Here is a 25,328-nt window from a genome sequence, read left to right as displayed (position 1 = left end):
CCTAGCAGGCGACAGTTCACAGAGCCCTGTTTACCATCTCACCTCACCCCCGCTGTGGGGAAGGCAGGCAGGCTGCTGGGTAGGGAGGAGGGGCAGGCCCAGTGCTTCCCACCGTCCTCCTGCCTTCCCTGCAGAGAACGTGCCTGGGGTTTCATGCCAGATTCCCACCTGCTGTCCACACCCCGTGAGTGACCCCAACATTCTCTCCCCAGTCCTCCTCAGGCCCAGAGGGCCCAGCAGGGGGACTGAGTTCTGTCCGGACACTGTGTGGGAGGAAGGGAAAATAGAGGCCAGCCAAGGCTAGGTGGGTCCCCATCAGGCCCCCAGCGCAGAGCAGGTCTAGCTCTGGCCCTGGGGGCCTGGGAGGGGATGCTGGTGACATACACCTTCTTGGCGGGGTGCCTTTTACCTGCTGATCTTGAAATGAGGCTAGAATGATGACAAGCTCCCTGGCCTCATCCACAGGCTTCCTTGGGGCCACCAGAGTTGAGTGGCCAACCCCTCCCTTCCTTTATGCCACACCCCATGTGTGTTTGCTGCCCCCACTTCCTGCCTGGGCCACCGTGACCAGCTTGGCCATAATGACAAGATTTCACAGAACTGATGATCAGAAAATAATAGTTGTAATAATGGCCACGCCCACTGAGCAAGTCCACAGTTACCATCGCATGAGTTCTCCACACGCTGACCTCATGAGAGGCTCAGAGCAAATAACACACACAGCTCATCCAGCCAGGAAGTGGCCAGGACAGTGTCAGCCCAGTCCTGACCGACCCCCCAGAGCCCACGCTCCTGTCCCCCAGCATCCTGCCTCTCCTGTTATCCAGTCTGGTCAGGGAGGCTGGGGTCCCAGGGGTGGCTCCTCCTCTTCTCCCAGGCCCCCAGCAGGCGTGGGTTTGAGCCCAGCCTTGTCCAAACTACAGGAGTGTGAGCATCATCCACCTCTTCATCCTCATCCCCAAAGCTAGACCGTGTGCCCAGCGTGTTACGGGTCTCCGCAAACCCTGACCCCACCCTGGGAGGCAGCGCACTGCTATATGCTTTACTGAGGAGGAAACAGAGGCTCAGAGAGGCCCCAGCTTGTGAGAGGAGGGTCTGAGCTCAGTGTGCCTGCCTCTGAAGCCGGTGCTCATCGCCACCCCCCAGTCTCGCTTGGGTGCAGAGGCCTCTGCGGCCCCTGGACCTCAGCCCCACAGTGCCCACCCAGGCGGGCCCGGGAGCAGCGTCCCTGGGTGGGTTCAGCAGCTCCTGCCAAGTCCGGCTTCCCCTGCAGGTGGTCACAGGGCGGGGGGAGATGAGGAACACTGCCCAGTGCCCCACACCTTTCACAACCTAACCGATGGCGCCATGGAGCAGGAAGGGTGAGAAAGAGGCCACAGGAAGCTGCGACTCTGCAGCAGAGGGTGGGGACAGGCGGGCTCTGCAGAACCTGGGACCAGAGCACACACAGCCGTAGGGCGCGGGCCAGCGTGGGAAAGCTGGCCAAGGATGGTGACGCCCAGGGTCCTGGGAGCCCTGCTTCTCCTGTTTCTCCTGCTCCTGGCCTCAGGTGAGCGACCTGCCTACCTGTCTTCCACGTATCTGTCCAGCATGAGGTCATGGGGTTTGGGGCATATGGATGAACCTCTTTAGGCTTCAAAGGACCCTCTTCAAATGTTGGGAGATTCAATGAAGTTCAAGATTTAGTCCCTGGCTCAGAAAAGGGTGCAAAGTGGTAGTGCTGTCCTTCTGGTGGCTGGGGAGGGCCCGGTGCAGAGCAAGCTCTCAGGCAACGCTTGATGGATTAATTAACTTAATAGCCAATGATGGCTGTCATATGGTCTCACTGGGCATCCGAAGACCCCTGGGCCCTTCACAAAAGCCATCATTCACTGGTGGGGCCTTCAAGACTCCCCAAGGGGTTGAGGTTACCCCATGGTGATGTGGGTACCCGGGTTCAGGCAAAGCGTCAGCCTGCGAATAGCGTGAGAAACCTCAGGAGGCTTATATCTAGAGATAAGTCTACTTCCTTTGTGAGTATTTATGGGCTGGTCGCCCATTGCCCAATCATTCATTCAAGAAGCACTGATGGTGCCCTCTATGCAGTGCCAGGCCCTGTGCTTGTACACCTCGTGGTCCCTGCCCTCAGTGGGCTCACAGTCTAGCGGAGTGACAGCGGGACTTCAGAGGAGTCCAGGGCATAGTGGGGGCCTAGCAAGAGGTAGACATACTCTAATAAAGGGACACTTTACAAAGATGCAGGAGTACCTTTGGCAGGAGTACAGGAACCAAGAAGAGGAATTCCAGGCCAGGGCTGGCACAGGGAGAAGAGGTTGTAGCTGAGGGAGAGAAATTCAGGCAGGCGACGAGCCCTAGGGAGGTGCTGTAGGGGGAGGGGGAGCCACAAGTACCGCCCTGCCCCCTCCTGCCCTCTGACCTCTGGCCAGCTCCCAATTTAAATCTAGACTGAGGTGGTCTTCAGAGGCCAGCCTCTGGGGCAGAGCAGAATGGACAAGTGTAGGACGGGTCTTCTCGGGCAGAATGGCTCCATCTACACACAGGCCTGGTTCAGGGTCTCCCCATCTGGACTACATGCTTCAATCTTCCAAAAATAATCACAAAAAAGGCTTCATATACATGACTGCACTGAAATTTATGGCAGGCCAGGAGGAAGGCTCTGTAAACACACACCACGGTGCCACCTGCATTTAGCACCCATTCTTAACCCCTGGGATTACAGAGAATGGTACTTCCCTTCCACTCCCCTCTTTCTCTTCTTCTTTCTTTTTTTCTCTTTCTCTCCGTCTTCCTATTTTATTTAAAAAAAAGCAAATGTGGATCATAGTACTGTGTTTCCCCGAAAATAAGACCTAGCTGGACCATCAGCTCTAATGCATCTTTTGGAACAAAAATTCATATAATATAATATAATATAATATAATATAATATAATATAATATAATATAATATAATATAATATTATAGACCCAATCTCATATTATATTAAAATAAGACCGGGTCTTATATTAATTTTTGCTCCCAAAGACGCATTCGGTTAGGTCTTATTTTCGGGGAAACACGGTATATACACATTCATCTATTATGTGCTTCCCTTGCCCCCATTAAACAATATATCATTAATATCTTTACAATCTAACAGAAATTAACAGTTCTTTTGAAGCTACTTAAAACACCATTGCACATAGATCTGCTCATTATAAAATCCATTCTAAAATGTTATTTTTTAACCCTACATTTACTCTAACTTTGGTCTGCCATTATCTTTACCATTTTATTTTTGTCTTTAAAATTAACTAGTTTCTTTATTGTAAAAGTAATATTGTGTATGATTTAAGAAAACATCAAACACCAGAGAAGGGCATAAAAAATGAAAAGTAAGTGTCTCCTTGGCCACCTCAGCCTAGCACTACCTTGCCAAAGGTAGATCTATCCCAAAGCGAGACCCCCTTAATACGTCCTGGTGTATCATGGGAAAGGTTAAGGGCTCAGATTGTCAAGACTCCTTTCAATGGGTAAAGGATCCGACAAAGCAGTTCACTGAGAAAGACATAAAAACACATGCTCAGACTCCTCCTTCAATGCAAACTAACCCATTTTTACTCTTCAGATTGGCAAAGGTTTGAAAGTTTGGGTACAGTCTAGGAATATGAGGATGGGTAACAGTGGGTAACAGTCATTCTTGCCCACTTTTGGTGGCAGTGTAAGCTACACCCCTTTTAGGAAAAGGAAATTCAATAACACTTAGCAATTTTTAAAGGCACATATATTTTGATGCACGAATTTCTATGGTAGAAACATATTCTATGAATTCTTAACACAAGCTGACAAAGATGTAAGCAGCATTGTTCAAAACAGAGAAAAGAAACCCTCTAATTGTTCACCAACGGAGGACCAATTGAAAAAATGTTGCAACACTCATATCATGGGATAGTATGTAAATATATAAAGAATGAGATGGATCAATATGTGCTGATGTCGAAAGCTCTTCAAGATATATTGTTAAGTGACCCCACCCATGGAAATTTTAAAATGATCTACATAAAAATATTTGCATAGAAAACTTCTGGAAGGTTGTATAATAAACTGACAGTTGGTGAACTCTGGAGTGTGACTTGGGAAGTTGTAAGGACTTTTACTTTTCATTGTATGTCCTTGTGTAGAGTTTAATTTTTTTTAACTCTGTGCATATGTTACTTTTGTTGAGAGAGAGATAAAAATGTAGACACATCCATCTATCCAATGTAAATACATAAAGATACAAATAGTCAGTTTTACAAGGAAATTCTCGCTTCCTGGAATAAATAATACTGGCTCTTTGAATACCTACAATGAGCTATGTCCTTTATTCATATGAGCTCTAATCCTCCCCAAAATTCTCAAGGAAGATATTATTAGCCTCATTTGGCTGATGAGAGTTGAGCCTCAGACAGTTTAAGTAACTTGCCTGAGGTCACACAGCTTAAAAGTGACCCAAAGCTACCACGTCATCCTTGTTCCAGGTGAAAGGGAACTGAACTGGAAGTCATGAAAGCTGGTCTCTAGTCCTGGAACCATCTCCAACTAGCTGGTGACCTTGCTTAAATCAATATGCTCCAGGAGGGCCTCAGTTTGCTGTATTCTCTACCCACCCCAGGTGGTAGCCGTGAGGGTTGTAATGGGAATGTGGGAGAATGAGGCAGACCAAGACAGAATACAACCAAGAGTTATGCCATGAGGACACAGTTGCAAGGGCTTTGGAAAGTCTGATGCAGAACAACTACAAAAAGTCAGGCAGACTCCCTGGAGGAAGCGGTAAAGGGTAATAGCACTAACATATAAAAGCTTTTATCTAGGGGCCGGCCCGGTGGCTCAGGCGTTTAGAGCTCTGTGCTCCTAACTCCGAAGGCTGCCGGTTCGATCCCCACATGGGCCAGTGGGCTCTCAACCACAAGGTTGCCAGTACAATTCCTTGAGTCCCGCAAGGGATGGTGGGCAGCGCCCCCTGCAACTAAGATTGAACGCGGCATCTTGAGCTGACCTGCTGCTGAGCTCCCAGATGGCTCAGTTGGTTGGAGCGCATCCTCTCAACCACAAGGTTGCCGGTTCGACTCCCTCAAGGGATGGTGGGCTGTGCCCCCTGCAACTAGCAATGGCAACGGGACCTGGAGCTGAGCTGCGCCCTCCACAACTAAGATTGAAAGGACAACAACTTGACTTGGAAAAAAGTCCTGGAAGTACACACTGTTCCCCAATAGAGTCCTGTTCCCCTTCCCCAATAAAATCTTTAAAAAAAGAAAAAGCTTTTATCTACAGAGCCACGTGCCCAAGCCCTTTGTACACACTTTCCACAAAGCATCCCACAGTCCCTGTGAGAGGGAGGTAGGGGGTTGGTATCTCTTTTCACCTTGGACTCAAGGCCCAGGGAGGGTATGTGTCCAGCTTGGGTGCACACAGTGTGGACTGGTGGAGCTGGGATTCCCTCCCACACCGCACTCTGGAGCCCAAGCTCCCCGCCCCCACTACCCTCCTCCTTGCTGCCCCTCCCCACCCAATCCTTTCACCCTCTCTGTATCCCTCCCTTAGGTGAGGGAACTTCCATAGATAAATCTAAGCCAACAACAGTGCCGCCAGAGCAGCCAAGAAACCCCTGCCATGGGCTCCTCAATATGGGCCTGTACGACTCCTTCTACCTTGAGGACACTGCTGAGTGCTTCAAAAAGTGCGGGCAGTTAAAGGATGAATCCTGTGACCTGGGAAACTTGCAGAGGTAAGGGGGCCCTCTGAGCTGGCGCAGGAATCCCGCTCCTGAGGGGGTGAGGGAGGGACCGGATGGAGCTATTAGCCTTCAGGACCCCAGAAATGCTGCTTCTATCTCACTCTTCCACCTTGTTGTTTGCATTCCTTGGTCTCCCCAACCCACCCCCAGTGACCTCTCTGATCCAGCGGATACAGAGATAAATCAGCCCTTGTCCCTGCCATTGGGAGTTGTGGAGAGACGGTCGCAGGCCCAAATGATAGACAAAGTATCAGATTAGCTCAAAGGAGGAAAGTCTGCCAAAGCTTCACAGAGGAGAGAAACCGTGAAAGTACTTTGCAGGCTGCACAGGAGTTGTCTAGGTGGACCCAGGCAATGTTAGGAGATACAGGCAGCAGTACTTCAGGGAGTACAGAGGAAGAACTACAGTGCTTTTACCTGTGAAAGAGTAAAGTGCTGGGAATGGAGGTAACAATGGGAAGGTAGGGTGGGTGGGGGATAGACCTGGAAATATAAGCGGGGACCAACACGTGAAGGGTCATGTAAGCTATATCAGTGTGGGAGGAGGCACAGTGATAATATATTTTACACAGAGGAACCGGGTAGTCCATATGCAGTTTAAAAGATTGCTCAGGCTTCAGGGAAGGGTACAAAGATGGTGAGGCAGGAGGAGACGCGACCACATAGGACGCAAGTGCAGTAGTCCAGGTAAGAATAGGGCTGGATCACCAGTACCACCACAAACGACAGTGTTTACTGTGCACCTAGAAAGGAGTGATGGATTAGAGAGATTGTATGGTGTAGAATCAATAACACCAAGAGACTGATGAGACCAAGAGACCAAGAGATATTGGATTGAGGGAGAGGAAAGGGTTTAGAAGACAACACTTCCAAGAGTCATCTCTAAAAATATCTTTGCTTCTCTCTCCTCCCTCCCCTTCCAATCAAGTTGCCCATGATCCCCTGGAATACTCAGGGCGGAGTCATAGTTGGCACTCAATCCACATCTTTCTTACTTATTAAATTTTGGGGGGATGACATCGGTTAGTAAAATTATATACGTTTCAAGGGTACATTTCCATAATACATCACCATATATTTGACCCCCTTTTCCCTCTTCCACCATCCCTCCTGCCCCCTTACCCTCTGGTAACCCCTAAACGGTTGTCTGTGTCTATGAATTTTTGTTTCTTTGTCTTGTTCCTTTGTTGCTTTCAGTTTTATATCCTACATATAAGTGAAGTCATATGGTTCTTGACTTTTTCTGTCTGACTTATTTCGCTCAGCATAATAATCTCAATATACATCCATGTTGTCGCAAATGGCACTGTTTCATCTTTTCTTATGGCTGAATAGTATTCCATTGTGTACCACATTTTCTTTATCCAATCATCTATTGAAGGACACTTTGGTTGTTTCCATGTCTTGGCCACAGTGAATAATGCTGCAGTGAACATCAGGGTACATATATCTTTATGGATAAGTGTTTTCAGATGTTTTGGGTAGATTTTAGAAGAGGAATTGCTGGGTCATATGGCAATTCTATTCTTAATTTTTTGAGGAGCCTCCATACTGTTTTCCATAACGGCTGTACCGATTTACATTCCCATCAACAATGTATGAGGGTTCCTTTTTCTCCACAGCCTCTCCAATACTTGTTATTATTTGTTCTGTTGATGATAGCCATTCTAACAGGTGTAAGGTGATAGCTCATTGTGGTTTCGTCAATCAACATTTGTTGAAAGGAATGAATGAAAAGCCCACATTCTTCTGCTGGGTGTTAGGACAGCAGTCTGATCGAGCTGCATCATTTCTGTCGCCTAAAAATGCTCCCATCCCCAGCTGCAGCTGCTCCAATAGCATCTCAGCTCCAAAAAGCTGTTCAGGAGCTCCTCTCTGTGCTGCCATATAGTGGCGATAAGAACTTTGGAAAAAGTGAGGGCTCTGGGATCAGAATATGTGGATTCTGTTCCCAACTGTATCACTTAACCGAGTTATCTCCTTTGTCTTCACAACCCTACTGAAATAGGTCCTGTTACTAACCCGTTTTTCAGATGAGAAAAGTAAGACTTCAGAGGGTTACATAACTTGGTCATAGTTACACAGCAGGTAAGTAACAAAGTCAAACACGAACCTAAGTCTGGAAAGCAGCATCGAGGGAGGCGTGTAGTAATACAGACTGGGGTCAGACTGCCAGTGCTCAAAAGTGGCATTACATTTTGGACAAGTTACCTTTAACTTTCCTCATCTGTAAAATGGGACTAAGTAACACCTCACTTGTAGAATGATTGCAAGGTTTAAATATACAGTTCCGACATGTTAGCTGGTATCATTCTCATTATCAGCGTTGTCATTTCCAAAGCCTTTCTTTGTTCTTCGCCTCTCTCTCTACCTCCCTCATGGGGTTGTTGTTGAGATTAAATGAGATCATGCATGTAAGACTTATTAGCAAATGGTAGGAGCTCTTACATTTGAGTGTTATTTAATGACTTTTTTCTAATTATAGAAGTAATGCATATTCATCATAAAATACTTGGAAAATAACTACAGAAAATAAAATGAAAAATTCCCCTTCTTACTATCCAGAGATAATTATTATTTTCATTTTGGTATATTTCTTTTTAGTTCTTTGTGATATAATATGCATAAAACACAACTCATTTACCCATTTTATGTTGATGGATATTTGGGTAGTCTCCACGTTCTGGCTTATACAAACTGTGTTGTTATGAATATTCTGGCTCACACGTTTTGGTGAACATGTTTTTCTGCAAGGTGTATTGCTAGGAGGGAATTGGTGAGTCACAGGATAGGCATGTGATTAGCTATAATAGAAACTGCCAGTTTTCCAAAGTGCTTGCACCAAATTTCATTCCCATGAACAGGATATGATAGTTCCAGTTACCTAACATCCTTGCCAACACTTGGTATTGTCTGTTTTTTCATTCTAGCCATTCAGGCAGGTTTGTACTGTAGCGTACAGTGATTTTCATTACATTTCCCTGATGACCATTGAAGTTTAACCCCTTTTGTATATTTATTGGACATTTTGATTATCCTCTTTGTGAAGTGCCCTTTTAAGTCTTTTGCTCATTGTTTTTTGGGCTTCCTTGAATTTTTCTTAGTTTTAGGGGTTTAGATTTTTAGGGGTTCTTTCTATATTCTGGATACATATCTTTGCAAACAAATGCTCACAAATATATTCTCCCTCACTGTGGGCTGCCTCTTCATTCTCTTAGCGCTGTCTTTTGATTAAGGACAGACATCCTTAATATTAATATAGTGCACTATATTGGTCTTTTACTTTATAGTTAAACATTCAACTGTATATCTATGCTTTAGACTTTTTTAATATATGTTACGTTCCACAACTAAAATAATTTCTAAAAGTGCTCTGAGAACCAAGTCAGAAATCTTCCCTGGAGGAAGTGAATTGGGCTGTTCTATGAGGCCAAGGAGTTTTCATAAAACGCATGAGGCAAACTTCACGACTTTATTTGGTAACAATGACAATCACAATACTTCTTTGTTTAGATTTTTAAAAGGGAAATAAAAGCTAGAATCAACTGATGTAGCTCAGTCAACGGATTTGGACAATCTCATCCCACTGTTTGTGGCAGGATGTTCTAATTGCTTGCCCCACTCAAGCACATTGGCATATATTTGCATGGTTTACTCTTATATTGTACAATATTTTTTCTGTGGTTTCTTTGTGGATTTTTTCCCCCTTGTGGTAACTGTGATTATTCAAATATGCTGTCAAAATAAGAGCCTCCTTTTGTCTCTCTGGCAAGCCCTCCATAGCTACTTCATTCCAACAGCCTTGATCTGGCTGCATCTGCTTTTGTTCCCCTTCCCTCCCATTGCTATCTCAGCCCCCCCCCCCCCCCCCCCCCCAGGCAGCAGGTCTTAGGACCCCAGGCTTAGGAAAAGGAACGCTGGCACTCAGTGAAGTTTCAGTACCACAGAGAGTGTTACGGGTTTGCCTCACCCTAATGTTTTAGCTGAGGTAAGGGGACTGCAGTAAAATAAATTTATGTTCTGTGTGGTCCCAACAAAAGCTCAGTTCCCATAAGTCAGTTCCCATACAGCTCAGTGTCGAAACGCTGAATTCTCAGTCTGCAGTTAGTACGCAATAAATATGATGATGTGCTCACCCACGCCACACAATTATCATTCCACAGTTTAAAATACTCAGAGGAATTTCTCCAAAGAAGACATACAAAAACCAACAAGCGCATGAAAAGATGCTTATCATCATTACTCATCAAGGAAATGCAAATTAAAGCCACAATGAGATACCACTTTACACCCACTGCAATAGCCACCCTTAAAAACAAAATAAAAAATAACAAGTATTGGCAAGTACGGGGAGAAATTGAAAGATACATTGCTGGTGGAAATGTAAAATGGTGCAGCTGCTGTGGAAGACAGTGTGACAGCTCCTCAAGCAGTTAAACAGAATTACCATATGACCCAGCAATTCCACTCCTAGGCGTATACTCAAAAGAACTGAAAACAAATCTTCAAACAAAAGTTTGTACATCAATATTCACAGCAGCCTTATTCACAATAGCCCAAACGTGGAAACAACCTAAATGTCCATCAGTGGATGAATGGATAAACAAAATGTGGTATATCTATATAATAGGATATTATTCAGCCACGAAAAGGAATGAAATAGTTACACATGCTACAACATAGTTGAACCTTGACAACATTATGCTAAGTGAAAGAAGCCAGGCACAAGATATCAAGACTAGATTGTAAGACTAGATAGCATACAATTCCATTTATATGAAATATCCAGAATAGGCAAATTCACAGAGACAGAAAGCAGATTAGTGGTTGCCAGGAGCTGGGGGAAGGAAGAAAGGAGTGCCTGCTTAACGGGTACAGGGTTTCCTTTTGGGGTGATGAAAATGTTCAGGACCTGGACAGTGGTGATGGTTTGTACAACATTGTGAACGTATTTAATGCCACTGAATTGCACACTTTAAAATGGTTAAAATGGTAAATTTTATGTTATCACAAAAAAGACAAATGCATGAAAAACTGCTGGCTGGAATCCCTCAGAACCAGTGCGGATCGTCCCCAGGCCACCCCTCTCCTCCTTAGTGCTCCTAGGGTCTTTCCTTTGATATTCTGGGTCACCTCTCCTACCCCAACAGGCTGCCCATTGCATCTCCCCTCCTGCTGTCCAGGCTGAGGACTAGGTGAGTGGGTAACTCAGCTTGCAAAACCCCGCCTTGCCCCTGATCCCGGCCTCTTGCAGATACTGGCTGGATTATGAGACCCACCTGGTGGAGAGCAGTACGGAGGAGAAGATGGATTTGCCTTTTTTGAAGACTCTTGTCAAGAACTTCAGCACCAATATCTCAGAAGACCTGCACTTCTCTCTGAACTCCTCTCAGGTGAAGAATATCCCCATCCTATTGGTTGGTTCTGGCCTGTTTTCCTCAGGTATATTTTTCAGAATTCTGAGAGTCATGCTCTGTGCTTGGTGCCCATTAAAACTTATCCCTCCCATGAATGTCCCTTTAGGTAGGGCTCTGCCACCTTGCTAATGGGCACTAGAGAATTAATTGGATGACTGGGTCCTGGTAACAGATGATCTACGTTGCTAGGATGAGACATTTGGAAAATCATTGAATTGAGCATGAGGCGATGGGGTTCTATTCCTTGATGTCTCACTATGTCACGAGGTGTCCTCTGGGAAATTCCTTCTGCTCTTGGGCCCTGGAGTCCTCATTTGTAAAATGAGCTCTAAAGCTCCTCCAAAGCCTGAAGTTCCTGTGAGCTCTTCCATCCAGTAAAGGGTGGAAGAAACCAGTAAAGACACACTTAGTGGTCCCACAAAGGGCTGAACGGCAGACTCTAGATTTACATTGGTCTGGATTCAAATCCCAGCTCTGCTGCCCAGCTCTGCAGCTATTGTAATCTTGGGCAAATTATTTATATGTTCTGTGCCTCAGTTCCCCCATCTGTAAAGTGATGATGGTATTGCCCACTTTCAAGGTTATCTGGGGAGCAAATGAGATAATTCACAGGGAATGCTTGGCACATCAAAGGCACAGCCTCCTTAAAGAATGAAGCTGAGGGTGAAAGGTCAGGCGGCAGGTAAGAAGAACTTTTAGGTCTGTCTGGAGAATGGGAGATGGAAGGCAGATAGGGTCTTTCTCAACCCTCTATTATGTCACCCAGTCAGCTGAGCCCTCCGTGTGAGGTATGCACTGGCCCCAGAAAATACCCACGTGTCCTTTTGACAAGGGTCCAGACTGGGAGGGAGAAATCTGGAGCCCTCGGCTATAATCCTTAGCTTCCCTGTTCTGATGTCCCTGAGACGCTTGTGAGGCAGGGCCAGGTGGGAGCAGGCTATGGCGGCAGGGGAACACGGAGGTCAGAAAATTAACAAAACATGCTTTGCAATTACCAGTGAGATTTATTTTAATATTTTGAGCATTCTTAGCTTCTGCAAGATTTGTTGTTTAGATGCAGGGATGGAAGTCACACTCAGTGTGGATTCTTCTACCTTCCACCTCTGCCCTCACTGTGTCCCTTCCGGATTCCCTTGTTCGTTCCACTTATTCCTGAATCAGAAGCCAGACACGGTCACCATTACGTCTATGGAGCTACAGGGGCTGTCAGGACTCCGGCAAAAGCGCACCAGCTGACCCTCCCTCACACTTGCGAACTGAGCTCACCCAGGTGTTATTGCTTCACAGCCCACTTTCAGCCTGACAGGTGGCCATGCAGGCAGCTTGTTAGCTCCATGCTCCATAATGAAAACACTGAGGCTCCACGAGTGGTATGACTTGTCCAGCGCTCACAGCCTGGACCGAGCAGAACTCTGACTGTCCCCCCAGATGTCCTGCCTCTCAGAGTTAAGGTACTCAGGTGCTGCCCCTCGATTCAGCATGCCTCAGTTTCCCTTCCTAGTAGGGGAGTAGCAGGACCTGTATTGGGGGCTGGAATCCTTGGGTAAAGATGGAGCCACTGAGTGTGTGGTTACAGATTCCGACGCAATTGATGGAGGATGAGCACAAACCGCCTGACAGAGTCCGGCTGCCCAGGAGCCTGTTTGCATCCCTGCAGAGCAGCAAGCCAGTGGTCCGCTTGGCCATATCTATCCTGGACATCGGGTCGGGGAGTCTCTTCAAGGTGAGGGGGGTCCAGAGGGAGGCTCAGGGCAGTCTGAGGTTCAGTGCTTGGTTCACAATGCGATGCCTGCCTTCTGTGGAGTCTTCCCAGAGGGACAGATAGGGACAGAGGAGGCCATGAACCTCTGGAGAGTGTTTCTAAGTAGCCCACGGTCTCTAGAGTCTGTGCACTTCAGACTCGCACTGGTTCCACACACTCAGATGTTTAGACCCATACACCAGTGCCCTGGGACTCATCTGTGTATTCCACGCATGTTCAGGTTCCCTGTGCATTCACAGACATGCATATCCTGTTCTATTCCTGCCTGGCGCACATGGTCATGTGCTCCAGTGTGTCCGTGTCCACATGAGCAAATGTGCCCATGCCCTTGCACATGTGTCCCATGTGTGTCCCCAGAAGCATGTGTCTGCTCACAGTAGACATGTGTATGCCTAAGTGCTGGTGTGGTCAGGTGCTCACGCCCCCGTAGGTGCCCGTTGCCCTCCATTTCTGGGTTGATCTTTCTTTTGGCCTTGTGCCCCATCCGTTAAGAGGGCAGAGGAGCTCTGAAGGCTAGTGATGGAGAGCCTTCCAGTACACGGCTTTGTAACCAGTTGGCCTGGATTGTAGGTCCCACGCTGGCCCAGCCTGAGCAGGAGACTACAGGGAACAGCAGGAGGAATATGACCCATGAGTACTTGGCCCTCTGACCCCCTGGTCTTCGGTCCTGGAGGCTCCTAGGAACCCCCACCAGGGTTGAGTTGGGACAGCCCCTTCTGCAGCCTGACCTCCGCCATCTCCCTCCACAGGGCCCTCAGCTCAGCCTGGAGGATGATGGCAGCGTGTTAAACAATCGCTTGGTGGGCTTGAGTTTGGGCCGCATGCGTGTTACCGGGCTGGCCGAGCCTTTGGAAATCACCTTCTCGCACGAACATCAGCCTCCCGTGAGTCCCTCACCCAGGCCTGGCAGTTACTGAGAGGCAGACAAGTAGGTGGACACCCCTGGGCATATGGACGGACGTGCGTGGGACTCTGCACCCCCCCATCCTCCATACCCACCCAGGAGAAGACATTAGGGCCATACACACAAGAGTGCCCAGGGACACGTGCTGACCCTATGCACATGCCCGCATGCCCCCCGGAACCCTCCCACTCATGTGCTCCCAGAGGTGCACATAGGACCTGGCACACCATCATATCTGCACACGGCTTTACACATCTGCCCACAGCCCATCACCATATCCAGTCCCCTCACATGCTAATCCGGGCTCAAATGGTGCAGTTCATGTTCCCATGTGACCACAGGGTAAGCCCTGATTTCTACCTAATGCACACACAGGCTAAGACATGGGAGCATGCTGTCCTCTCCCCCACCTCCCCACAATCTCCTCTCTCCTCTCCCAACCTCCCCCTGCCTCTCCCCTGACTCCCACTCTCTGGTTTCAGAACATGACCCTCACCTGTGTATTCTGGGATGTGACTAAAGGTAGGGCCTGGACGACCTTCTCTGGGTAAGATGGGTGGGGAAGGTATGGGCCCCCTTACGGGCAAAGGCTCCACCCACAGGGCCCCTCTCCTCTCTTCCCTCCTCTCTGTTTCCTTCCCTTCCTCTCTGGTACTCTCTCTTCCCTTTTTCCTCCCCTCCCTCCAGGGCCAACAGGAGACTGGTCTTCCGAGGGCTGCTCCACGGAGCTGGGAGCCGAAGGGACAGTGTGCCGCTGTAACCACCTGACCTTCTTCGCCCTGCTCCTGGTAACAGTTTTGGAGGAGCCCAGACTCCTGTCCCAGAAGGGGGCTGCCTGGCCAAGGCCAGGCCTTTCGGGGTACGGGGGCCTGGCCTCCAACTGACAGGCCCCTGTTGGGGGTTGCCCACAGAGGCCGATCTTGGACAAAGCCACCGTGCAGGCCCTCACACGCATTTCCCAGGCTGGGTGTGGAGCCTCCATGATCTTCCTGGCCTTCACCATCGTCTCCTACACTGTCCTGAGGTGGGTCACCTCAGCCCTGCTCCCTCCAGCCAGCCCTCAAGGGCAGCAGCCGTGTAGGATAGAAAGTCTCCTGGTGGTGCAGCATTGTACTGATATACTCTCCAAACCTTAGTTCCCTCATCTACAAAATAAGGTTGGAGGTTGAAATGTGTTGGGGCCATTTCCGTAGCAAGTGGCAGAAACTCAGCTCAAACTGGCTTACACATAACAGGGAATCTTTGGTTTATGTAATTGGAAACCCTAAGGTGTTCTTGCTTCAGGCGCAGTTGGATCCAGGACTATGCCTCCAGGACTTGGTCTCCCTCTGCTCCTCAGGACTTTGTTTCTCCTCTGCCTGTCATGTCAGGCAGCTTCTCTGCGCTCAGGGGAAGCCCCAGGCTTGCATCACAGCTTCTTAGTGGACTAGACAGTTAATATCCTACATGGAGTTCCAGAATTGAGGTCTTAAAGTTTTTTTTATTATTTTGAAATAATTATAGACTAACTAGTAGTGGTGAAAATAGTACATAGAATCCCCTGGTTTCCTCATGCAGCTTTCCCCAAAGATGACATCATATAGAACTCTAGGACAACATCAAAACCAGGAAGCTGACTTGGTACAATGCTATTTAGAATATCGACCTCATTCAGTTTTCACCATTTTTTTAACACGCGCACGCGTGTGTGTTTGTGTGTGTGTTCTGTGCAGTTTATCACATGTATACCAAAGTTGAGTTTTACTGGTCTACTTTGGACCATGTACCCATGACTGCACAGGTCACTGTGGTCAAGGGATGGAGTACACTGATTGGTCAGGACAGGTCACGTGCCTGCTCTTGGGTTTGAGATAACAAAGGGCCAACCCCACCCAAACTTCATAGCTGAGAGTGGGGAAGGGTACCCCTCAGGAAAACCTGAGTCTGTTTCTGGAATAAGGAGGAGTAGGTACACGATGGGCAGAAATAGCAGAGACTGCTGCTGCCGGTACCCAGGACCTCCCAGGCCCAGGCCATGGCTGAGGGACCCACAGGAACCACCAGCTTGAAAGAGCCTGTAGAGCAGCCCCACACCGCAGCCTCCTGACCCATGACTGTCCTGGGGCAGCCCTTAGGTCCCCTGACTCCCAGTCCAGCACCCTCCCGCTGCTCTTCCCCACGTTTCTTTGTCTCTGTCACCATTTGGCCCTGGGCTGCAGCGCCCACTGGCCCCACCCACTCCATCTCAGGCTCAACCATGGGTGTAAATGGTGCCACCCCTGCCACTCCTCCCCAAACCCTGGCTTAGGACACTGCCCCCACTTCCAACAAGCTGAGCGTGACTTGCCAGCTGGCTGCACTCCTGGGCCTTGTGAGCCAGCTTGGAGTGCCAGGAGGAATTGCTCCCAGCTCCCAAGGGTAGTGCCTGGCATCTCAGATGAGGCAGACATTATCCTTCATGTCCCCTCAGGCAGCCCTGGGCTCCCATCCCTCATGTGAGAGACCTGCGGGATCTAATTTGCTAAGAATCCAGAGTGTGAGCTCCACAGAGAGGGAGGTGAACCCTGGACAAAAGCTCTAGGTTGGGAGCCTGGAGCCCCTGCTCTGCTCTGTGACTCTGGAGAGTTCCTGCCCCTCTCTGGGCCTCACTGTCCCTACTGCATCCTATGCATCATGCATCCTTGAGGGGAAGATAAACAGTTACACTGCACTTCTGGGAAACCCAAATCAGCCCAGGACGACGGGTATTCAGAGACAGTGTCCCCAGAAGAAAATGTTCAAGGAGAGTTTTGAAGACAGAGTAGGGAAAGGCATTGAGAGTGGAGGGAAGAGCCTGGGTAAAGTCTGGGAAGTGTGGAAAAGCAGAATGCATTCAGGGAATTACAAGTTATGCAGTTTAGCTAAAGCAACGAATGGAGGGATGAGGCCCGCAGGATCTGAGCGGCCATGAGAGGGCTCCTGGACTTGAACTTGAGGGCCCTCACACTCTCGCTGTTGGCAGAGGTGGAACAGAGGAGGTGGGATGCAGAGGCCATGGATGCTGTGGCCTCTTGCAGCCTCTCACTGGCCCTTCTCTCCCCAGGTTCTCCCGGCAGAGGTTCAAGTCAGAAGATGCCCCCAAGATCCACTTGACCCTGAGTGTTTGCTTGTTTCTCCTGAATCTAGCCTTCCTCATCAATGTGGGGCATGACCCGAATGGGTCTAAATCCACCTGTTGGGTCTTGGGAGCCATCTTTCACTACTTCCTGCTCTGTGTCTTCACCTGGATGGCCCTAGAAGCCTTACACCTCTACTTGCTCGTCATCAGGGTCTTTAACACCTACTTCAGGCACTACTTCCTGAAGCTGAGCCTCGTGGGCTGGGGTTGGTGCTGCCTGGACAGGCAAAGGGGATGGCTGACCCTGGAAGGGACAGGGAGGGGAACAGCCTAGGGGAGAGAGGCAGCTCCATATCTCAGATTGGCTCAGAGCTCGAGGGATGGGCGGCTAGCGGGGTTTGGAGGAGGACAGGTCGCAGCAGCCCCAGTGATGCCATATCGCCTCCCCTCACCCAGGTCTGCCAGCCCTGATGGTCATTGGTACCAGGAGTGCCAACAGCTATGGCTACTACACCATTCGTGACAAGGAGAACAGGACCTCACTGGAGTTGTGAGTGGTGGCTGTGGGAGCAGGGATGAGGTCAGGTCCTTGGTTACACATATCAAGTCCAGAGGGAGGTGGGGAGAGAAGGGAATCCTGGGAGGAGAGACTGAGTAAGTCAAGGCAAAAGATCCTCAGACCCAGCTAGCTCATGGCCTCTCGCCCCTGCAGTACAGGGAGCAGTGAGGCAGAGCTCGGCCTCTCCCAGGGTACTCTGTGCTAAGAGGGGCTGGTGGGGCCTTGGTCCTGTCCACAGGGCCTCAAATGCAGGGGCGACGGGTCTAGTAGGTTACATAAGTGCATGCGGTGGCCCAGGTGGGGACTGCAGTAGACTGGCAGTCACACACCCATCTAATGGGCAGCTGATTGCTGTCGCTCAGGAGGGCATCCACTGAGCTGTATGTTTTTACAATAGAAGCAGAAATTTGGATGTTTATACCAAACCTTCTGCGTTTTAAAGGATAGCCATTAATTCAAATTTTTTACAACATAATGTTGGTCCTTGGGGCCAAATTGACCCTTTTGCACCCACTGATCTAACAAAACAGAAGACTGGAGCCTCCTGAGAGCCCTTTCCCTAGGAGAGCAGGGAGATGGATGGGTGGAGACGGGAAAAGCATCTTCTTGTCACTGAAGTCAGTCAGGGGAGACTGCCCGGGGCTTGGTCGGTGGGCACCTGTTCCAGTTCCAAAGGCCATCCATCGCCTCCAGGTGCTGGTTCCGTGAGGATACTGCCCTCTACATCACTGTCCATGGTTACTTCCTCATCACGTTCCTCTTCAGCACTGTGGTCCTGAGCCTGGTGGGCTGGAAGATCTTCACTCTGTCAAGTGCCACCGCAGGCAAGAAGCAGCGGCAGAACTGGAAAGGGCTCCTCACCTTGCTGGGCCTCTCAAGCCTGGTGGGCATGACATGGGGGCTGGCCATCCTCACGCCTCTGGGCCTGTCAACCATCTACGTATTCGCACTTTTCAACTCCCTGCAAGGTGAGGCCCTTGAGCTGGGGGTAGCAGGCTGCTGCATCTGCACCAGGGCATATTGGGAGGTGGGCGGGAAGTGGTTTGCAAGAAACAGGATTCTACTCAGGTCAGCTCAAATTTGAGTGTACTGATTTTAAATATCCAGGGCTCTCCCAAGAACTCCAGGGTAGGAAGGCTGGCTAAGCTCATGGGAGCTGGTGCCAAGCTCAGGAAAAGCCACCCAAACCAAAGCAGATCCATCTTTTCCTCTGGAACCATATGTAGCCTCTCACCTTCTGTCTGTGGAAACTCCGTTCTTCTCTCTCTGCTGGCCCATTCCTACCCATGGCCCTCAAATGGCTGCCAATATGGCCATCTCAACCCTACATGACCTTCCAAGTCCAGTGACCACAGTCTGATTCATTCTCTTCCACATTTTCTGGTCCAATCAGCTGTGATCAGGAGGGCAGGGTCATGTGATGTGATGGCCACATGACATGCACAGAGTCTCTAAGGAGCTGTGGAGGCAGGAAGGAAATGACTAGTGGAGAAAATGATTGATACATCTGCTCCCCGCCGCCAGTGTCCTTTCTCTGACACCCCAGCAAAGGGGCAGGCACCAAGGTGTGAGTCATGGCGTCCCTGCTCCCACCTGCCCTCTGGGCTCCTCCCACCCCTGTTCTATGCACACAGCTTAAAGAAGCCTCACAGCCTGCCTATGAGGGAATCAGCTGAGAAGCAAACTTAGACTCACAGTCTCATCCCGTCCAGAGGAATCACTGGGGACCCAGGTGTTCTAATCCAGCATGAGCGAGCCCACAAAAGCAGGGCTGGATCCCAATGCCTCATGAGACTCTGTGGCATCGTGGTTGGTAGCACTGGAAGCAGGCAGGCCTGGGTTCAAATCCCAGCTCCATTCCCCACTCCAGCAAGTCCCTCAGACCCTCTGATCCATGCAGTCATCTGTATAGTTGTGATAATCCCAACACTTATCTCCCAGATTTCATAAGGAATAACTGAGATAATGCACACAGGGGATTTAATTGGCCTTCAGGATGTGGAAACTATCTTACTAGCAACAGAAGTCATTATTATCAGGCCATTTAAGTGGTCCCCAGATGAAGAATCATGAGTCCACCTCTGGAAAAGCCAAGAGGTTAAAGGTTGGAGAGAGCGCTACCTTAAAGCTGTAGATTATATCATTATTCTTTCAGAGGTTACCCATAATATTTAAACCTGAACACTTCACTTTTCTGAGTTGTTTCTACTGAGTGTGAGTTACTCAGTACTCTACCTTCCTCTCAAACACAATAGAGTCCTCCATATACTTTAACTGCCCTTGAACTTTCTCAATATTTTTATTGTTGTTTAGAGTTTTAGTTGTAAATTTCTCTTAAGCACACACAAAGCTTTTATTTTTATCATTTTCTGTATTTACTATAATTTTCATACCTCACACCTTCCCTCATCTTGCTGACGTGCATCCTGTAGTAATCCTTTATAAAGGGGGCAGTGGGAGAAACCCACTGTGGTGGTGGTCGTGTTGTGTGTCTGAAAATCCTTTTATGTTGTTCTTTCTTATTTGTGATAGATGTTGGTATACAGTAATCCCCTCTTATCTGCAGGGAATACATTTCAATACACGCCCCCTCCCAGTGGATGCCTGAACCCACAAATAGTACAAATTATATACACTATGTTTTGTCCTATAAATGCATACCTATGATAAAGTTTAATTTATAAATTAGGTGCAGTAAGAGATTAACAACAATAACTAATAATAAAGTAAAACAATTATAACAATGTACTGTAACAAAAGTTATGTGAATGTGGTCTGTCTCTCAAAATATCTTCTTGTACTGTACTTGTCCTTCGTCTTATGATGGTGTAAGATGACACAATACATATGTGATGAGATGAGGTGAGGTGAATGACGTAGGCATTGTGACTATTGTTAGGCTACTATTGACCTGACAATAGGTCGGCCGGAGGATCGTCTACGTCTAGTGATTCCAGATCAGGGAGCCATGATGATTCACTGCGGGTAACTGAAATCGCGGAAAGCGAAACCACAAGTGTACTGTATATGTGTTTTCAAGGACTCCAAGATTTCTACTTGGTTCTTTTTCAGGAGTAGGTTTCATGTTTGCCTGGTTTTCCCATAAGTTCTGGAACTTTTAGAATGGAGCTATTTCGCCTCTGGGCAGCTGCCAGCCAAGCAGCCCAGCCCCCTGTCGCCCCCCAAACCCTAGGCTCACTGATGCCCTCTTCCCACTACAGGTGTCTTCATCTTCTGCTGGTTCATCACGCTCTACTTCCCAAGCCAGAGTGACGTGTCTTCCTCTTCTGGTCCTGCACGAGTAGAGCAGCAGACCCATACGATGTCACAAGAATAGGGGGCTGGCCCTGCGCTCTGGACTCAGCTCTGCCTTGCTGTGTGACCTTGGACAGCTCCCTGCCTCCCTCTGGGCCACAGATTCCATGTCTGTACATGTGACTGGGGAGGGAGGGGATGGGGACCAGATTGGACCACATGACATCAAAGGTCCCATCGAGATCATCTATGGTCTGAGAGTCCACCCATCCAAGACAACAGCAGTCTAAAGTTCTATAATACTGAGATCCTTGCCAGCACAGAGCGACACTGCCATCCCGCCGCCATGCATCACTCCCCACCTTCATAGCAAGGCAGCCTATGTCTGCCATCGCTCACTTTCTCAGTAAGGGCCTGAGCCCAAATAGGGGAGTTTGTTGTTACCACAGCCCCTCAAAGGAGCCCCCAGCCTCTCCCCCTCTTCCCTCTTGTCACTGCCCTTCTACAGTTCCAACCTCTGGCTGCCAGTAGTGAGGGACATTCAGGATGTGTCATCCTCTCAGGCACTCGGGGCAGTTGTGGACTGGAGGTTTGTTTGCGGGGCGGGGGTTGGTCCTCCCAGCCAGCTTGCTCCTGGTCTCAACCAGTCCCACTAGGGCCTACTTTCACAGAAAAGCCCCCACCATTCGGGGGCTGCCATCCATCCAGCTGTCCAGGACACTGAATTTCAGAGGATGCCACATACTCAATGGTGTAATACCTTAAGCAAGGCCCCCAGCCCCCTCTCTGACTGCCACGTGGGTGGCCCAGCCTCTGACCTGCTGTCACAGTGGGGTGGAAGTCCAGGGCTCTGTACACCTGAGGGCCAAGGGGCCAGGCCATGGAAGGGGGCTGGGCTGAGCTGAGAGAGGAAGGACATTTCCCCCAGAACCTGAGCTTTGCAGTGCAGGCAACTTGACGGCCTTACTTGGTCAGCCCAGCCCTGGTGCATTTCACGCACTGAAAAAATATTTGCTGGCTGAATAGGAGGATGTGAGTTTGGCACCAGCCTGATGGGGCCCTGAGCTCGGGGAGTATCTCTGGCCAGACCCAGCTTGGGTATGTCACTTCCCATGGCTGGACCTCTGTGTAGCAACCATGTACTGGTTTCCTCTGTAGGAAACAGAAAGAGGCAGAGATAACAGAGCTAGAGGAAGAGAGAGAGAGAGAGAGAGAGAGAGAGAGAGAGAGAGAGAGAGAGAGAGAGAGAGAGAGAGAGAGAGAATTACAGACAAGCTGGCACAAAGAAAGAAAGCAGAGAGAGAGAGACAGATGCAGAAAGACAGCCATGCCCCCCACCCCCAGCCCGCCCTGACCAGGAGGGCAGACACTGGCATCCGGGCCCCACACCACCTGTTTATGTCCCCACTGTAGCCTTTACTTACTAACCACCGAGGACATCTCACCCCTACCCAATCCCCACCTTCTCCAGTGGGCTCTGGGGATGGTCAAGCACCTTCTACAGGTGAGAAATTGTTAGACCTTCCCCACAGACCCTGGGCTGCCAGCCTCCTCCCAGACACCAAGTTCTGACAGAAACTGGACCAGCAAACAGATGAAAAACAGGAAGGCGTGGTCCTTGTTTTATGCAAATCGTGTTCCTAGAAAGGAAATCCTAGGATGTGGACATTACACCAGTTAAGCCACATTTTGTACACACATCAGTTTTTATGCAGTTTTGGTGGGTTTAGGGGCTTATCTTCACAGACGTCTCTTTCTCACATGAAGATCTCCACTCTCTTATCCCAAAGTCTCAGAGTTACCAATCTGTTCACAGGAAGAACAGATACAGACAACAGCGTCTGACAAGACTGAGTTCAAATCCTGCCTCTGCTACTTAGGGGCTGTGTGACCCTGGCCATGCAGCCTCACCTCTCTGAGCCTCAGTTTCCCCCTCTGTAAAATTGAGATCAAGTCCTTGCCTCATCCTGAGAACATTAAGTGAGGTGACAAAAGTAAAATGCCCAGTACTGACTCAGTAGGAGTCAGTGGTCTTGGCCCCCTGAAGCCCCCTTGGCTTAAAGAAAAACCAGGTGGAGACCTTGTATAAAGCATGATCCTATGCAACCTGTATGTAAACTAGGAGGGGTTTGAAGGTTAAAGCTTCCTTCCAGATTGCTCTACAGCTCTGCCAAGTGGACCAGCCCTGTGTGAGGATGAGGCATGGAGGCCCCGAGAGGCCCTTCAACGTACACAAGGACACTCTGCAAGGTGGGCTGGTGCTAAGGCTGGGGCCTCCCTTGGTTGCTGGCACCTTCTCCCAGAGCATTCCCTGGGTTCAAGAATTATCACCTCGTTCCAACCCCGCAAACCCTGGGCTGTGGCTTTCCCAGACACGCTCAGTGGGATGTGGGACCCACAAAACCACAAGCCCCAAATAGACTGGGTTTCTTGGTACATACGGAGAAGGTAGCTGAGGGGTGCAGTTAACAATGCAGATGTGCTATTTTGCTGCTGGCTGTCCGCCCCCAGGCCAGGCAGGGGCAGAGAGGCTGGGGTTCCTCATTGCCTAGGCTCACTGCAAAAACAGCTCCAAGTGCCAAGCTGAACACATGCTAAGGCCAGGCAGGGTCATGGGAAAAATACATCCCAAGGCCCAGCGCAAATGTACAGGGTTGCCCTGTCACTGAACCCTCCCAACAGCAACCGAAGAGGTGGATAGTTCCATGGTCAAGAGTACAAACTCGAGGGTCAGCCTGCCTGGTCCAGATCCTGCCTCTGCCACTTCCTTGGACCCATTCTTCACCTGCTGAACCTGTAAAGCAGGAATGGCAGTAGTTGCTCCACAGGGCTGATGAAGGATCAAATGAGATAGTAGTTGATAGCGCCTGGCCACGTGTTGCAGCAGGAATGTGACTGAGCCAGAGATGGGCCATCACCTTATCAGGCCCTGGACTACAGTAATCTTCTGTGTGCTATGGAAGAGTCCCCTCCACCACCACAGGCCGGGCTCCCTGGTTCTCACCATTCTGCCCCAATTGCTTCATTCCTAGGTTTTTTTTCATTACAATATACCAAATATACAGGAAAATAAGACTTACTTGCTCTGTGCTCCCAGGTAGATAACTTAATATCAAAAGACAAAAATCTTTGGGCCGGCCCGGTGGCTCAGGTGTTTAGAGCTCCATGCTCCTAACTCTGAAGGCTGCCGGTTCGATTCCCACATGGGCCAGTGGGCTCTCAACCACAAGGTTGCCAGTACAATTCCTTGAGTCCCGCAAGGGATGGTGGGCTCCAACCCCTGCAACTAAGATTGAACACGGCACCTTGAGCTGAGGTGCCACTGAGCTCCCAGATGGCTCAGTTGGTTGGAGCACGTCCTCTCAACCACAAGGTTGCCGGTTCGACTCCCACAAGGGATGGTGGGCAGTGCCCCCTGCAACTAGAAATGGCAACTGGACCTGGAGCTGAGCTGCGCCCTCCACAACTAAGACTGAAAGGACAACAACTTGAAGCTGAACAGCACCCTCCACAACTAAGATTGAAAGGACAACAACTTGACTTGGAAAAAAGTCCTGGAAGCACACACTGTTCCCCCATTAAAGTCCTGTTCCCCTTCCCCAATAAAATCTTTTTTAAAAAATATTTTTTAAAAAAAGACAAAAATCCTTTACAAATTAATCTATGAATACAATGTAATTTCAATAAAGAGTCCAAATGATTTTTAAAGACTTTCCAAAACATTATTCTAAAATGTATATGGAGGCGTATAGGCCTCAAACATCTAAGCCAAGCTAATGAAAGAAGGTACAGAAGGAAGACTTGACCTGCAGATAAGAAGTTATTACAAGACAATAGTGGTAAATCCAACATGGGGTCTGTGCAGAGATAGACATGAAGACCAGTGGAATAGAACAGAAGTCTCAGGGGCAGACTCATGTGCACCTGGGGGACTTTATACGCGACAAAAGTGGCATCATCAAGAAAGGATGGGTGGTCTGATGATGGCATTGAAAAATTGGCTCATTACTTGGAAAAAAATAAAACAAGATCCCTACCTAATCCCTCAAACAGAGATGAGTTCCTGGCAGATTAAATGTCTAAATGAGATGCCAAAACTATAAAAATTAATGTAGGAAAATAGTTTGTGACCTAAGGGCAAGGAAGGACTTCTCAAGTAAAAATTCATAAGCACAAAACATCAGACAAAACCTGGCCAATTTAATTACATCAAAATTAAGGTTTTTCTGTTTAATGAAGGACACCCCGGGCCATGTTAACAGACATGTGACAGAATGAGGGTAGGTATCTGCAACATGGGAAACCAGGGACAAACATCTGGACGTCCTACAAACCAAACCAAGGACATATCCCTGATGGAGAGGAATGGGTTGGACAAATTCAGAGAAGGAAACACCTAAAACTAACACGTTAGCACATGAAGACACATTGCAGAAGGTGGGGGGAGGGTAGGTTTCATTACCTGGAGAAAAACAGGGTGCTGCTGTTGAATCAGCAGTCCTGCTCCTGGTTACTTATCCTAAAGGAAAACTCTTACAGGGACATGACCGATGACATTGCGACATTATCTGTGATGGAAGGGAGTTGGTGGCGAAGTGGGG

General features: G+C 48.9%; 1 protein-coding gene across 1 annotated transcript; it reads left to right on the top strand.

Annotated features, from left to right (window-relative positions):
* Positions 1–1,395: 1,395 nt before the first annotated feature.
* ADGRG3 (adhesion G protein-coupled receptor G3) lies at positions 1,396–21,047 on the top strand. The gene is made up of 12 exons (XM_088800339.1): positions 1,396–1,549; positions 5,562–5,745; positions 11,009–11,147; positions 12,748–12,894; positions 13,683–13,817; positions 14,320–14,359; positions 14,525–14,625; positions 14,749–14,861; positions 16,899–17,179; positions 17,370–17,463; positions 18,166–18,440; positions 20,694–21,047. The coding sequence occupies exons 1-12, from the start codon at positions 1,489–1,491 to the stop codon at positions 20,807–20,809; spliced, it is 1,686 nt and encodes a 561-aa protein (XP_088656465.1). The 5' UTR covers positions 1,396–1,488; the 3' UTR covers positions 20,810–21,047.
* Positions 21,048–25,328: the final 4,281 nt, after the last annotated feature.

This window comes from Rhinolophus sinicus, chromosome 8, assembly GCF_057876585.1.
Source record: "Rhinolophus sinicus isolate RSI-liver-muscle chromosome 8, RSI-T2T, whole genome shotgun sequence".
NCBI classification, from domain to species: Eukaryota; Metazoa; Chordata; class Mammalia; order Chiroptera; family Rhinolophidae; genus Rhinolophus; species Rhinolophus sinicus.
This window is presented reverse-complemented; position numbering and strand designations above follow the sequence as displayed.